The following is a 13916-nucleotide window of genomic DNA, read 5'->3' as shown; positions in this document are numbered from 1 at the left end:
TTCATCAGGCATGTGATGAAAGGCTTATGCCCGAAACGTTGACTCTCCTGCTCCTCAGATCCTGCCTGACTTGCTGTGCTTTTCCAGCACCACACCTTTTGACTCTGATATTTCTATTACATCAGTCAGTTATCTGTCGAACCTTTCTACGTAATGATTTGGAGCAGCGTTCCGAAAGCTAGTGCTTCCAATTAAACCTGTTGGACTATAACCTGGTGTTGTGTGATTTTTAACTTTCCACGTTAAGGCTGCCAATGTTATCAATCACTATTAGGATCAGCACTGCGGACAGCGCCCAACCGCTCGGGTGAAAAATGGCACTGCCACAAGTTCAAAAAGCACTCCTCCCGTGTGATCACTGGCTTTGAGAAAATGGATAACTCTGCAGAGGTAAAAGTGCAAGAATCAATCTCAGCCTATGATGTGTCCTCCTTGCTGATGTTTATAATGAACATTCTAGACAGTAGCAGAATGCAGGACTTCAAACTGCTTGCAACATTTGACAGTCAGCTCTCTGTCTCTTGTTGCACGGTACAATATGCTGGGATGCTCATTCTAGCTGTCACACTGCATGAAATTTGATCTCTTGGTTTATTGATTTGATAGTCTGAAGGTTTCACTGCAACAGCTATCATCCGTTCTCCCATCTGTAAGGACATTAAAGGCCTAAATCGGGTAGTTTTATACTTTTTTAAAAGAAAAATGAACTTGTCAATGCCATCTTGTATTCAAAAGCATTTATTTATTTTTGGACACAATATATTGCTTGGAATATTAAAACAAAGCATGAAATTTTTATGTTTGCCAAGGGGGTAGACTGATGACTCTGAAGTTATCTCGATTCAGATGGTGGACAATGTGAAAAGTGGTTACTCCATCGCTAGTGCAGTGAGTCACCATACAAAGTATCACGTTGTTTACTGCAGTGTTGGGGGGGGGGGGGGGGGGGGGTGGAAATTGATACAGTTTTAATTTACATGGGATACTGGTTGCAGTGGGATGTATAGTTACACATTGGGATTGTTACAACCAGAATACTTGAAGCAACGAATTGAACTCTTTGCAAAGCTGGTGGTTAGAGTTCAGCTTTTTCTTAAAAGATGCGCGACTTTCCACCCTCAAGCAACTTTAAGGCTTGCCGCTGCACCCACACCCAAGCGGCCCCCTCCTGGAGCTGATACAGTTATCGGTCTGAACGAAGCTGAGCGGCTGCTGGATCACAGTTGACACGGTGTTGGCAGACTGAGTGTGCTCTGCGCCCGGACACAAGCCAGAGGCCAGTTCTTCTTCCAGATGGGTCCCGCCTGACGTCAGGGAAGGGGTTTACCTTTCCGTTTTCCCAATCTGGGGGAGTGGGGGAACCCGCCAGCAGCAACAGGAGCTGGGGGGTTTCGGTATAAAGGCAGCCGGGGTCCAGGGAGGGGGAAGAGGGGGAGGGAGGAGCGGCATTTCCCTGGCAGGGCTGGGGGAATCCATTCGGAACAAACACAGACGACCATCAACAAGCCCGTGGTCGCGAAAGAAGGACGGAATTTAAAAAGCTCCGGACGGAGAAGGGGACTGAGAGCAGCCCCCAATGTTGTCTCGCTCCTTCACCCCGGGCAATGGGGATGAATGAAGCCAAAATGCAGGAAGCAGCGGCTTCCCAGCCCCTGGCACTATCCATCGGTGGAGCGGGAGGCGAGTGAAGTGAACAGACTCTTGTGTGAGCCACAGAGAGAGAGAGAGAGAGGAGGCAGGGCTCTAGCTTTTCACTGCTGGGAGGGGCGAGTGAGGACGATCCGGGGTGGGACTGGGAGGGGAAGGGGGTGTATTTATTTTTTTGTGTTGGTGGTGGTTTGTGTGTGTCAAGGCAGGGGAAGGGGGAGGAACAGGAGTGGCCGGGCAGCCCGAGACCATGAGCTGTCGTCTCCCGCAGCAGCCTCGGGAAAAGTGCGTGGAGAAGAGGCGGCGAGGGGCAGCCGGCGGGGAACGGCGTTCGCCCATTGATCAGGCGGAGTGCGGGGCGGAGATGGAGCGGGCCCGCTGCTCCCAACTGAAGTGAAGACCAGCGTCTCCCCGGGCCACAGGCAATCACCAGCTTCTTTTTACTCAGTGACCCAGGAAGGAGGGGTTGAGGAGGTCCGGCTGGCCAGTCCCTCTCTCTCACACACACACACTCACTCTCTCTCTCTCTCTCAGACACACACACATAAAGTGAACCGTCAAAGCAGCGGCTGAATGGATCGAGTGGATCCGGGCAGCGAGACCCTGGCGCCACAGTAAAGGCCACACCTCTCGGTGCCAGAGGGGTGTGTGTGAGAGAGTTCCAGCGGGGCACCCTGCTTTCTCCATGGTACCTTGTCCGGGAGGCTAACGCTGCTGCCTGCGATCCTCAGCATGCAGCTCCTGAAAGCGGTGTGGGCTTTGGCTGGAGCCGCCGTCTGCTCTGTCCTCATCTTCGTGATCCATTCACACCTCCTGAAAGAAGGTAAGCGTGCTCTCGCCAGCTCTCTGACTTGTTGTCCTTCCTGCAATGTAACCAGCGGCGAGACGGGGCAAACTGCGAACCGTCAAACCCAGCAAACAAAATAAAAACCCGAACCCACGCAAAAATAAAACCCCGAATTCTTCTCTGATTTATTTGATATTCCAACCTGTCACTTTGGTTAATCGGTTTGAGTCGAGGTGCACTGGGAAAGGCAGAGTGCTGTAGTGTGTAAACAGGGGAGTGAGGGAGAGAGAGGGGATAGCTCTGTCCCTGGGTGTGCAGTTGCAGGTTCAGTGGAGGGCGCTGGAGTTCTGTGGAAAGAGTCCGAGCTGCAGCGCGGAAACTCCGCTGGCCAGGGCTCTCTCTCTCTCCACCTGGCCCTGAACTTCTCTGAAGTTTCCAACAGGGGCTTGCATCCCCAGACCAACTGCTCCGCCGCAGATCCCGCGGCTTAGGGCTTGGAAAAGCAGAATCGAGAGACGGGACGGATTTCCCGCTGAGACCATGAGGCAGTGAGTGTGTTGTGTGTGGGGTTTGAGGCATTGCATTTATCTGAAACCTGAACGCAGATTTTCAGAGTGAGCTCGCTGACCCTTCAGCTCAGCGGAAGCTTTGAAGCAAACAGCACACACGGGGGTTAAACATCGACCAGGTTAAGAAACATTAAGTAAACTCAGGCTAACAATAGTTCTTTACTGGGGGCGTTATCATTTTATTGTTTTGTAGTGATTCGCTCGCAGAGCTTTTGAAGTCAGTCTCCCTCCCATGTTTGTACATGGAACTAAGTAATCTGACGATCTCTCCAGTTATAAGTTCAGAGTTTGGACTCAGTCTGAGACGATTAAATGAAGTGTGGCCTGTTTTGTTGAGAACCGAGATAGAATACAGCATTTGTTTGAAAAGCCTATTTAACGAAAGCGCCGGTAAAAGAAACACTGGCGTTTGCTCATTGGCATCTTTTCATGCACCATTCTGTGGGTATTAAAGGCAGACCTAATTTTGGAGGTAACTGTCATCCGCACCATTCATCAGTACAGAAGGTAAAGGTGGTTTGCAGGTTAGCAAATGTGACCCGTCCGTATCATGAGAACTCAGCAGGAAGACACTTGCTGGTGTTTCTGAAGGCTGGTAGTGATTCAGCATTCACTAGGTTTCGCATCCAACTCTTACCTTATCCCAGCCTTTTATTTATTATGGAGCAGCATTAAAGGACCTCGAGCAGATCACGGAGAATTAGAAGCATCAAGGAATGAGTAGATTGTACTCTAGATTGAGTTTAATACAGTCTGCGGGTTTTCAAACGAACGATTTTAATGCTCGCTGTGATATATGTGTAACATTATAACTAACAGCGGTGGTGTTAGTAAGCACTATCTTTCCCAGGCTGTAGAGTGAGGTTCTTGAACAAGGTTTAAGTTAAGGACCTTGTTTACTCATAAATCAACGATTTGGTTTCAGAATTTAAAACAAACTTCATAAGTAAAAATTTTCAAATAGTTTCATTAAATTAGCAGCAATGATGTTTTACTTAGTACAGTTAACTAGTCCTTTTGTTTAGAATAAAAAATCTGGAGGAATTGATCTTTCTGGAATTTATGTGCATCTGTATTGTTATCATCTGTGATCATGCTGGGTGATTAGTGGATAAGTTCTAATGTTTGCCAGGGTGTGCTGGGAAAATTGACAGACTGTTATGTTTCTGAGAGTTGATAACTGATGGGGCTGACTTTGTGCTTGCATGTGTGAACTCTTCAGTAACAATTTGGCAGCTCCCTACAATCTTTGTATCCAAGTTCAGCTTTTCCTAGTACATGATATTGAGCCATTGTGAGGCTCATAAGAAGAGTTAACTTCATCTACAGTAATCTTCTTTCACCACAGCATACACATTTCTCCTCAAACTGATCAGACTTCTTTAAAACCATTGGAGTGGAGTTTTGTTCAAAATCCAATTTACTTCTAAACCTGTTGTTATAAATGAAGTGATCTTCCCTCATTATTAATTATGTTTAAACTAATTTTATTCTCTTCTCATTATAATGCTGCAAATGATGCACACTTATCTGATCTAATATTATTTATCAGCCAAGGTTTAATTAAATAGTGAATGTCTCTCCTTTTCAGTCGCCATTAATTTGGCCTATTATGCCTAATGAAATTTGCATCTCAACTGTTTTGAATATGGGTTTTCTGTCCTTGCAGAATATGCTAAAATACACTTATTAATAGATCTAATCAGTTGACTGTCTCAAAATGAAAGTTCAAGTGGACATGTGAAATTGTGCTCAGAATATCTATCTGGCAGATAATCATTGTTACATCTTGCAATGTGGTATTTGTTTTCACAAATGAGTCTAATTCAGTAATATAAGAATGACAAAACTAAAAGAAATTGTAATCACCTTATTCTCTGTCAAGGAAATATATGACATTCCAAAGGGAGTTTTAGAATTTAGCATACTTTATGAATTGTTGAATTTCAAACTGGGATTGCTGTACAGCCATTGTCCTATATTTAACTGTGTTGGGCAAATCATTCAATGCCATCATAAAGCCACTTCCACCTGCTTGTGATAAATTATCTGTTGTATAGTTAATCAAAATTCTTTCTTCCATTGACTTTTCTTTGTAGCAAAGGATATTTCCTAATGTCCAGCATCTTCACTGAACTTAAGGGCTATCCACTTCTTCCACCTAAAGTGCTTCTGTAAAACGTAATGAACATTTGACACATTTTAATAACTTTGACTGTGTAGTGCTGTAAGCCAAGGCAAATGTTCCACTTAGCAGAGATGCAGTTAGACAACATAGACTCAGATCCAAAAAAGGGAGATTTTAGTTGGAATAACTGAAAGCTTCAGAAACTGCATAGGTTTTGAGGGTGATCTTAATGGAAGAAAGGAAAATGAATATCCTGGAAGAAAGGATTGTCACAGACTTGGATGGCTAAAAATATGACAGTGAATGGGAGGGATGGGCTGCATAGGTGTCCACAGTCAAAGGAACAGAGAGTTCAGGACTGGATGGTGTTTCAGATGGGGAGGATCAAGAGGGATTTGAATAAAAGGCTGTGAGATTTTAATATCGGAGACATTTTTAAAGGCTGTGAGATTAAATAGGTAGTGGCAGCATGCGTACAAAATTGGCGAAGAAACAGAAAGTAGATAGTTGCGGTGAATGGTTGTTTTTCAGACTGGAAATAAACAACACCGTTTCCCACGGATTGATATATATTAATGACCTGGATTTGGGCATACTGGGCAGAATTTCAAGGTTTGCAGATGACGTGGAACTGTGCAATCTAGTGAGTAACAAGATGGATAGCAACCCAATTTACAAGGACGTAGGCAGGCTGGTGAAGTCGACATATACATGAGAAAAGTAATGTAGAAACGTAATGAATTGAATTGTGAATTTATTTTGAGAAGAATGAAAAGAGGTAATATAAACTAAATAGTGCAATTTAACTTGTGCGGAAACCTGGAGTGTATGCTCACAAATGTTTTAAGGGTGAGAGGATAAGTTGAGAAGACTGTTGAAGGCTTTATCAAGACAGAATTGGGTATTGTAGTAAGGAGGTTATGTGAAACTCTCTATAAAATCCTTGTTAGGCCACTCCTGGAACATCATGTTCAATTCTGGGTGCTACGCTTTAGGAAGATTGCAAAGATCTGAGGAGATTATAATATTGTGGGGAAGCCAGGATTTGTGCTCCTTAGAACAAGGAAGTTGAAGATAAAATTTAATAGTGACATTCAAAGTCATTAATGCTTCTGAAAGGACAAAAAAGGAGAAACGGTTTCAAATGGGAGAACCTTTGTTAACCAGAGATTGCAGCTTTTAAAGTCATGGTGGGGGGTTGGCTAGAGGCATCATGAGGACTTTCTTTTATGCAGTGAATTGTACTGATATGGAATACATTGCCTGTAATAGTATGGAAACAGATTCAGTAGCTGTCTTCAAAAATGATTTGGATAAATGCTTGAAGATGAAACATTACAGAGATCGTGGGTAGCCAGGGATTGGAACTGATTTAATAGCTCTTTCAAAAGCTGGCACACACACACACAGATTCCTTCTGTGCTGTATCGAACTATGATTCTACGGTTTTAAGACTGGGAGCCAATGCAGATCAGAAAGAACTGCTGGAGACCACCACTTGTTGCTAGTGCTTCTACGTACAGTAGGATTTTGGATGAGATGATGTTTATTGAGGTGCTGATATTTAGCTACGTGTTTAGCCTCTGTTCAAGCCCTGTGAAACTTGTTGTGTAACAAGACTTGATAGAAGATTGCACCTGAAGAACATTGTGTTGGAAAATGTTTTAACTGAATACAGTGACAAGATGAGCTTTTTGAAATGAAAAGTAGTTAAAGAAAATTAGATGTCTGAAGGTGCCAAATGATTTAATCATTGCCCATATTCCAAGTGAAGTACAATTGCTTCCAGAGGGTGGTTTGGAAGAAGCATTTTTAGCAGCAGCTATTCCAAGAGTAACCTGGAGGAAACAACGTGGAGCTTTATCTGTGGACATCACTGCTCTGAAAGGGCAGGTTGCAGATTCAAGATTTTGTTTCTACTAAGTATCACATTGCATGTCAAGCATACTTTGTTATAGATTAAATACAAGTTCTGAAATTGCTCTTTTCCATGTTTTGACACAGACACATTCATATATTTTTGTCTCAGCTGCAGTCAGTGATTGACTCAGTTGTTTAGAAAGGGCAATGAGTTGAGAACCTAAGATGGAAGAAGATGGTGAAATTAAATGCATGTGAGGTATCGTCGTTTAGAAAGCAAATATATGCTCTGTCTTCAGAATATTTAGACTGACTCCTCCTCATTGCTACTGTTTTGATGCAGCTTGGCTATGAAATTTGTGTTGCAGGGTAAAATCCGACTTCTGTGCTGTTGTGATCGGCTCGAGAGAAATACACAAGATGTGGTTTTAGTGGCATTTTGGAAATTTATACATACTCAGCAACACTGTCAGAAAAGCAAGGAAGTCTGGATTTTATAATTTTCTAATTCTAATGAGATAGAATATTGTTGATGTGACAAAACCAAGTCCACCAATTTATATGGAACTGACTTATAAACCATACAGTAGTTACCTATGACTTTCAATCTATCAGTATGTGAATTGCTGGAATTATGCCTTTGGAGAGAAAAACTCCTATGCCAGTTTTATTTTATTGGCTCTGTAAATGGCTACGTGCACACAGAATTTATCTGTTAATATTCAAATGTATTTTCAAGGTTTGAGACTTTGAATGCTTAAAAAACTGAGATATGCAATCTGTCAAAAATTCCCTGAACAATTTTCCAAGGAGAGACCTCTGATATTCAGACAAGTTTGACATGGTTTCTTTTGTAATTTCAAATTCTTACAAACACTAACCACCAGCCACTTACTTTGGACTGCAATATGAAGAAGGCTATCACCACAGGGCTATTGTAACTACAGTATTGGAAGTTGGTGCTAGTTTATCCAGAGGTTGAGTTTTTCCCTTTTTTTTACTTTGTGTCACTAAGGGAGCAGCTTGGGAACGATTTTCCCTACAAAGGTAGAACTATATGGGGGAAAACAAATGTCCCACATTTAAATGGAAAATAGTTCAGCAAATTTTGTTTGCTTTGTTATTAGAGCTAGATATTGCATCCATTTCTGTTTCTTTTTGGTCTTGCCATATCTTTTTCCTCGCATTCAGTCAGCAAACAGCTGTGCTGTATCAAATGGATAGGCTATAGACTATGCACACTAGTGAAACAATCCACATTTGTTCTTGGAGTGAGTGGGAAAGAGCTGTTACAATATCCCTTTTCAGATCTTGATTCTGAGGGGCAGCTGAAGAATGGGATACATGCTGTGTAAGCTTTCCATGCTTGGCATTTTTTTTTTGAACGTTGAGATGCAGGTCATCATGCTGCTAATCCTTAACCCAGTCCTTGCTCTCCTCTCTCACACTTTGCATTCAATGTTTGCAAAGAAGGCATTTGAATCGTGATCCCAAAGACATCGATGATTGGCAAATACATGGCACTGTATGCCTGATCTACTCATAGTAAGTGAAAAGAAAAGTAGCAATTAAACATCTTGCTTTGAAAAGGAATGACAACTTTGCTGCTGTAATATTGCATTTAGTAGTTAAGCAGCAGCCACATTAAGCCATTAGTTCCAAAGTTAATTTTTTCTGTTTTGTCACCTACAATGTCTAGAGTGCTATATGGAAACTGAAAATTGAAGGTAATTAACTGTGTAAAGGAACCACCAAATCTTCATAAAAGGAAAATACTAAAGTTATTTGAATACTGGCAATTGCAGCTTTTGGATGCCTGTGATACTATATGGAAAATATAACATTGTCATATGTTTATTTTACCATGATATAATGTTGGACTGCAATAATTGAATTGCAATGTCCTGATTTGTTTATAAGTTGCATGTAATCTTATAGAATCATGCAGCATAGAAACATTCACTTCACTCCAGGGGGTGGCATGGTGGCTTAGTGGTTAGCACTGTTGCTTCACAGTGCCAGGGACCCGAGTTTGATTTCAGCCTTGGGTGACTATCTGTGTGGAATTTGCACATTCTCCCTGTGTCTGTGTGGGTTTCTCTGGGTGCTGTGGCTTCCTTCCACAGTCCAAAGATGCGCACATCAGGTGAATTGACTATGCTCAATTGTCCATAGTGTTAGGTGCATTAGTCAGAGGGAAATGGTTCTGGGTGGGTTACTCCTCAGAGGATCGGTGTGGACTTGTTGGCCTGAAGGGCCTGTTTCCACCCTGTAGAGAGTCTAATCCAATCAGTCCATGTCAATCATGTTCCCAAACTAAATTTAGTCCCATCTGTCTGTGCTTGGCCCATATCCCTCCAAACTTTTTTTATTCACCAACTTATTCAAATCTTTTAAACATTCTGACTGTACCTGCAACCACCACTTTTTTCTCTGGCAGCTCATTCCACACACTCTGTGTTACAAAAAGAAAAGTTGCTTCGAAATCTTACTACCATTTTCCAAATCAATGAAGTTAAAAACTGCTGCTGTCCATAACATGCAGCCATTTCTCTGAGACCCTTTTGGCCCTGCTGGTATAGATCAATTTCACCCCTCAGAATGTTTTGGGGCAGGGAAGGCACTGCATTGCAGTTTTATGATGGATGGAAAAACATTGTTCAATTCTGTACAATGTGGTGAGGTAAATGACAGGAAATGCAGCATGCACTTTGTGCATTTTCTAACTAAAAAAACAAGTTCAGCCAATGTCTTGGAGACGGTTGAAAAATAAGTGGCCAGATTCCACAGCAGTATGTTGAAGAGAAGTGTGTGATTTGTCATTTGTGCTCTCACTGAATAATTTTCCTTCGCTTATTCATTTTCTGAAAATCTGCTAGAAAGACTGTCTCCCATGACCATTCTTAGTGGAAAGGAATGACCTTCTTTGAGCAACACATGCAGCATTATTTTTGTCGATTTGAACCAAGAACCAGTAACAACCACTGATGAGGTTCCATTCCCCATTCCTGAGCAAGCTATTCCAGCCTAGGTTGTCAGATTCCCAGTGACGATCTCACCACAGGTAACTGTTGTAGCACCAACAATGAAAAAGAAGACAAATCGGTAATTTGCATCCTGTCAACATGTTAATGCTCAGTTTTTCTACTTCTTCACTTGTGAACAGCCTCTGACCTAATGTGACATGTTGCAGTGCTTTACTGACTCAGTAATTGCACTCTGCTCTGCTCTAATGTAGAGGAATCTCATTCCTTTCAACAGGACCATGTTTCCTGACTAAACTGATGCTTTCTGCTGAGCTCATAAGTTAATTCAGATCAATTTTGAAAGAAGAAACAGTCCTCAGTGAATGAATTTGAAAGTGTTTTTCTTGTTCTGCCCCCCGCACATCATTAATTATACTGGGCCAGTTGCTGCTATTGTTCTGTAAATTCATAGCCAATGCAAATCTGCTACACCACTATAAATGGGGCATTGCATTCAGCAAGCGATCCTAGCCAAATTCGAGCTTTTGCCAAAGATGCACTGGTACTGCCATCTGCGTTGATTCTGGTGCTAATTAAGTTACCAGTTTAATTAACACAGAAAGGAAATTTCCTAAACAAAGATGTCCAGTAGTAGTCATTTATTTGGCTACTTAAATCTTTAAACTCTGAATATTTCCAGCAGGAGAGGCTGCATTTCTACATGTGCAAAATTGTATTCAATTCTGGGAACTACAAAGTCAAACGGTTGCCAACAGAAGTAGAATTTAATTGTTGAACTCCTGCAGTAATTTCTTGTCTGTCCTTGAACGAGTAAGTAGCAAGTGTATTCCTAGAAGCAGTCCTCAGGAGGATCATGGTGGTTTGCTGTAAAGTATCAAAGTTCGCTGTTGGAAGCAGTTTATGTATTGGTGATCTGAACTTGACAATGGAAAGGGAGCTGCCCACCCCGCCCACCCTGGAACTGCTTCAACAGCATTTTATAGTAAATTGGTTCTATTGAAACAATCACTATCTGTTTAGCTTCAGCCACCTTTAAATATAAGTTTCTGTTTTGTCAGTATAAAGTAGGTTGAACTAGTGTCACAATTTTGAGTCTAAGTGATAAAGTAAAAAAATCAGAACATGCTTCTTTTTCCCAATTATCTGGTGATCTGAGGTTCATTTCTGAGTCAAAAGGTTGTCGGCTCAAGTTTCACTCCTGAGATTTAAATGTAGCATCAAGGACAACATGCCAACATAGTACTAGATTAACACTGCACTGTTAGAAATACCAGCTTTTGGATGTGAAATTAAACTGAGTTCCTGTCAGTCCTCACAAGTGGATGTAAAAGATACCATGGTACTATTTTCAGCATTATCCTGTGCGAATGTTTACCCCTCAACCAACCTCACTTAAAGAAATTATTTGCTCATTGCACTTGGTGGGACCAAATGGGTGCTGCCTATGTTTCCTATGTTGCAACATTGATTGCAGCCAAATAGGTACTTCTGAACTATATAGAGTTGAGACATTGCTGCAGATATTACAGACCAGAAGCTGCTATATCTTTTTACGACCCAAAGTTAAATTTCTTTTTTTCTGGAGGAATATCCCATCTCCTAAAACAGCTGTATAAAATACAACGTTGAAGCTTTATTTCCTTCATGGTGCCAATTGTCATTTTCCAGCAGTTTCAATTTATCTGCATTCAATGTAGGTTAATATTTTTAAAAGGATAGATTTATGCAATGTATTAATTTTATTAGGTGGGAATGAGTGAAAACTGGCTAATCAATACATATCTGTAATCTTATCACCACTCTTAAACAGCGAGTGAATGAAATCATCAGCATGTAGACTAAGTACTGTTTGATAATCAAACCGCAGAATGTACAATGGCTCAGACTTTAACTCAGCCCATTTGCAGGATAGCTGGCCCTAATTAGATTGGTTGCAGGGTGACAAACTGTGAATATAAGAAAGGAACACTTACAAAATGATCCACAGAGTGGTTTGTGTAGAGGGAGAGGCAGAGGATGATATAGGAATGGTTGAGGAAGGGAAAGCAGAGGTTTGCATTGGCCTTTGTCAAGCACTGGATCCTCATGCATTGGCTGCCAGACATTTCACAGAATAGGCCTCCCCCTGCTGATTGTCCGTTAAGTCCCAATTATTTGCCATCTCTTGCAGTCCGACTCTTTATGCTTCTTGTCTTCCTCACGGCTGACAGTGAGAAATCAGTGCATGTGGGCAAAACAGACAGGAAGCAAAGGCAGCAACACGAGAATCAGTTTATCACATTGCAGCCCTGAATGCTTGCAACAGAAGGCATCTTGAAGAGTTGTATTAAGAATCACGAGACCAATGTACAAAATATAGAACAATCCTATGAAATAGGGGATGGCTTGGCTCTTGACTTATTTGGCCACCACCTTTACAGTGTGCCTCATTTAAAGTCTGGCAAATCCAAATGTGTCATTTTGACTTCCCAGGCAAATCAGGTTAAACCTCACTCTACATTTCTTCCTACGCCACCTCACTGGGGGTAATAATATCTGATTCATCTCCAATGTCAGTATCCAAAATATTGATTGCATGCCAACCTGAAAAAGCATTGAAACAGCCAATATACCTTAATACAGATCAGGTGATGTGGAGAACAAAAAGGCAGAATTAGTGTACAATGTTATAAATTAAGCTGCAAGGCATTTGTTTAATATTTTTCTGTTTTTAGTTGCTAATCAAACATTGGCTTGCATTTGAAAGAGTCCCAAGTTTTGCTCTGATCAATGGAATCAGGATGGACTGAGAACCATGGCAGCTGGAAACGAGGTAGGATGTGGTCACATTGGGGTTCCACTCCACTAAATGTGAGATCAGGCTGCTTAGTGTCGGGAGTGAGTGGTTACTTGTTCTTCCTTTCCCTTAGAAACTTGACAAGATAAGTGGAGGCAGATTGGAAGGATAGTGTTACTTGCTTGAATTTTCACCTCCACTACTGCCTCAACTCTTAAAGTTTCCTTGCAAAAGTTAAAGCTATATGGGGGAAAATGGGGATCACAATGGATTTCAAGCTATAATCAGAACTATATTTCTTAGAAGTTTGAGTTCTTCTTGGGTCTTCTAGTAAATCCATCATTGGCAAATTTGTACTGAAGTTTTCAGCTGAACTGATTCCTCCAAACTAGAGAATACCCAACCCAGTGAATATTTTGCAGTTATCATGTATCCAGTATTATGCAAGTTGTTAGATTCAGATAAATCTGCTGGAGTTTGGTGTGGATGTCACTAGGCTGTCACAAGTCCCACTTCACTGTGGTTATGACACTGGAGTGGACCTTTAGGTCATCTCTTTCTAAAACCTAATAAACAGAGATTATAAATTACTGTTCAGTTTAGCAGCAGATGGAGTTTAATCATATATATGACATCTCTTCTTCAAAAGAGTGATTTTCTCATTTAAAATAAATGGATAAATGCTACTTTTAAATTAATGCACAGAAGAAGGTCACAGGAATACACAAATAATGTGTCAACCAATGTCATTAACAGGACATCTAGCTTTTGTAACTGTTTTAATCTTGCTGTAATTATCATGCAATTATTAAATCATTTAAGCTCCATTATCATAAATGTGGAGGGTAGAATTTTGAACTTTCAGGTTGACTTGGCTGATAGGTCTAGCCTGTGCTATATATTCTATTATATTCTTATTGGTTATTGTTATGAACTTGAACCTGTCATAAGTACCTTTGATATCAGAATCCAGCAAGCAATCCTGAGTTCTTTAATTGAATAGAAGTTGACTCAATGCCCTATATAATCTACTATGTTGTGGTAAGACCTAGGGACGAAAGAGTAGAACGGTCTTGTGATTTGATATAAAATGATGGAAAAGTTACAGCACAGAGAGAGGCCATTCAGCCCATGATGTTTGCTCTGGTTGAAGAAGCTAGCT

General features: G+C 41.3%; 1 protein-coding gene across 7 annotated transcripts in view; it reads left to right on the top strand.

Annotated features, from left to right (window-relative positions):
• The first annotated feature begins 1857 nt into the window (after positions 1-1857).
• Positions 1858-13916, top strand: part of tafa5a (TAFA chemokine like family member 5a) — a 475664-nt gene continuing 463605 nt past the window's right edge. For all 7 annotated transcript variants that reach the window (XM_060842860.1, XM_060842856.1, XM_060842862.1 and 4 more), the window contains exon 1: positions 1858-2470. In XM_060842860.1, the coding sequence (XP_060698843.1) occupies positions 2380-2470 (91 nt within the window). In that variant the 5' untranslated portion in view covers positions 1858-2379. The remainder of the gene's footprint in view (positions 2471-13916) is intronic.

The sequence above is a fragment of the Hemiscyllium ocellatum genome, chromosome 23 (genome assembly GCF_020745735.1).
Source record: "Hemiscyllium ocellatum isolate sHemOce1 chromosome 23, sHemOce1.pat.X.cur, whole genome shotgun sequence".
Taxonomy (NCBI): Eukaryota; Metazoa; Chordata; class Chondrichthyes; order Orectolobiformes; family Hemiscylliidae; genus Hemiscyllium; species Hemiscyllium ocellatum.
The sequence above is the reverse complement of the archived record's forward strand: the minus strand, read 5'-3'. Positions and strand labels throughout refer to the sequence as shown.